At 39.2% G+C, this 449-nt stretch overlaps 1 protein-coding gene across 1 annotated transcript in view; it reads right to left on the reverse strand.

Moving 5' to 3' along the window:
• The window catches only part of CSUI_011544 (arsenite-activated atpase family protein), a gene marked incomplete at both ends in the record, with an annotated part of 839 nt that extends 391 nt beyond the window's left edge, over positions 1 to 448 (reverse strand). The window contains one exon of the mRNA XM_068071642.1: positions 323 to 448. Coding sequence (XP_067916382.1) covers positions 323 to 448 — 126 coding nt within the window. The remainder of the gene's footprint in view (positions 1 to 322) is intronic.
• Position 449: the final 1 nt, after the last annotated feature.

Here is a 449-nt window from a genome sequence, read left to right on the forward strand (position 1 = left end):
ATATATGTATCTATATCTATGTATTCATATAGGCTGAGAAACCAATGTATATACATAGATATCTATACAAATGAATAGATAATATTATAAAAACATATAGAGGCCACTGCATGCATGCGTGCATCTATTTTCATTCGATCTGCATGCGTGCAGTGATCATCCGGTCTATTTTGTGTATAATTTGAACAGCAAAAAGGTGAGTGAAAAGTTGAGAGCGGAAAACTTCCTCTTCTTCTGCAACTTTTGTGTCTTTTCTAAAACTCCTCAAAAGCAGAGAGTGTAGATTTCTTTCTCTCTCTTTCGCTTTCTCCCTCTCTCATACCCGTGACTGCAGAGAGTGGATGAAAGACCGAAGTCTCTGATTCTCTTCTTCAAGGGATTCGGAGGCTTCTCTAGGAGGAGGCTCGGAGAGAAGCTGTTGAATAGACGGATGAGAAGAAGAAGAAGAG

This window comes from Cystoisospora suis (assembly GCF_002600585.1).
Source record: "Cystoisospora suis strain Wien I chromosome Unknown contig_13249, whole genome shotgun sequence".
NCBI classification, from domain to species: domain Eukaryota; phylum Apicomplexa; class Conoidasida; order Eucoccidiorida; family Sarcocystidae; genus Cystoisospora; species Cystoisospora suis.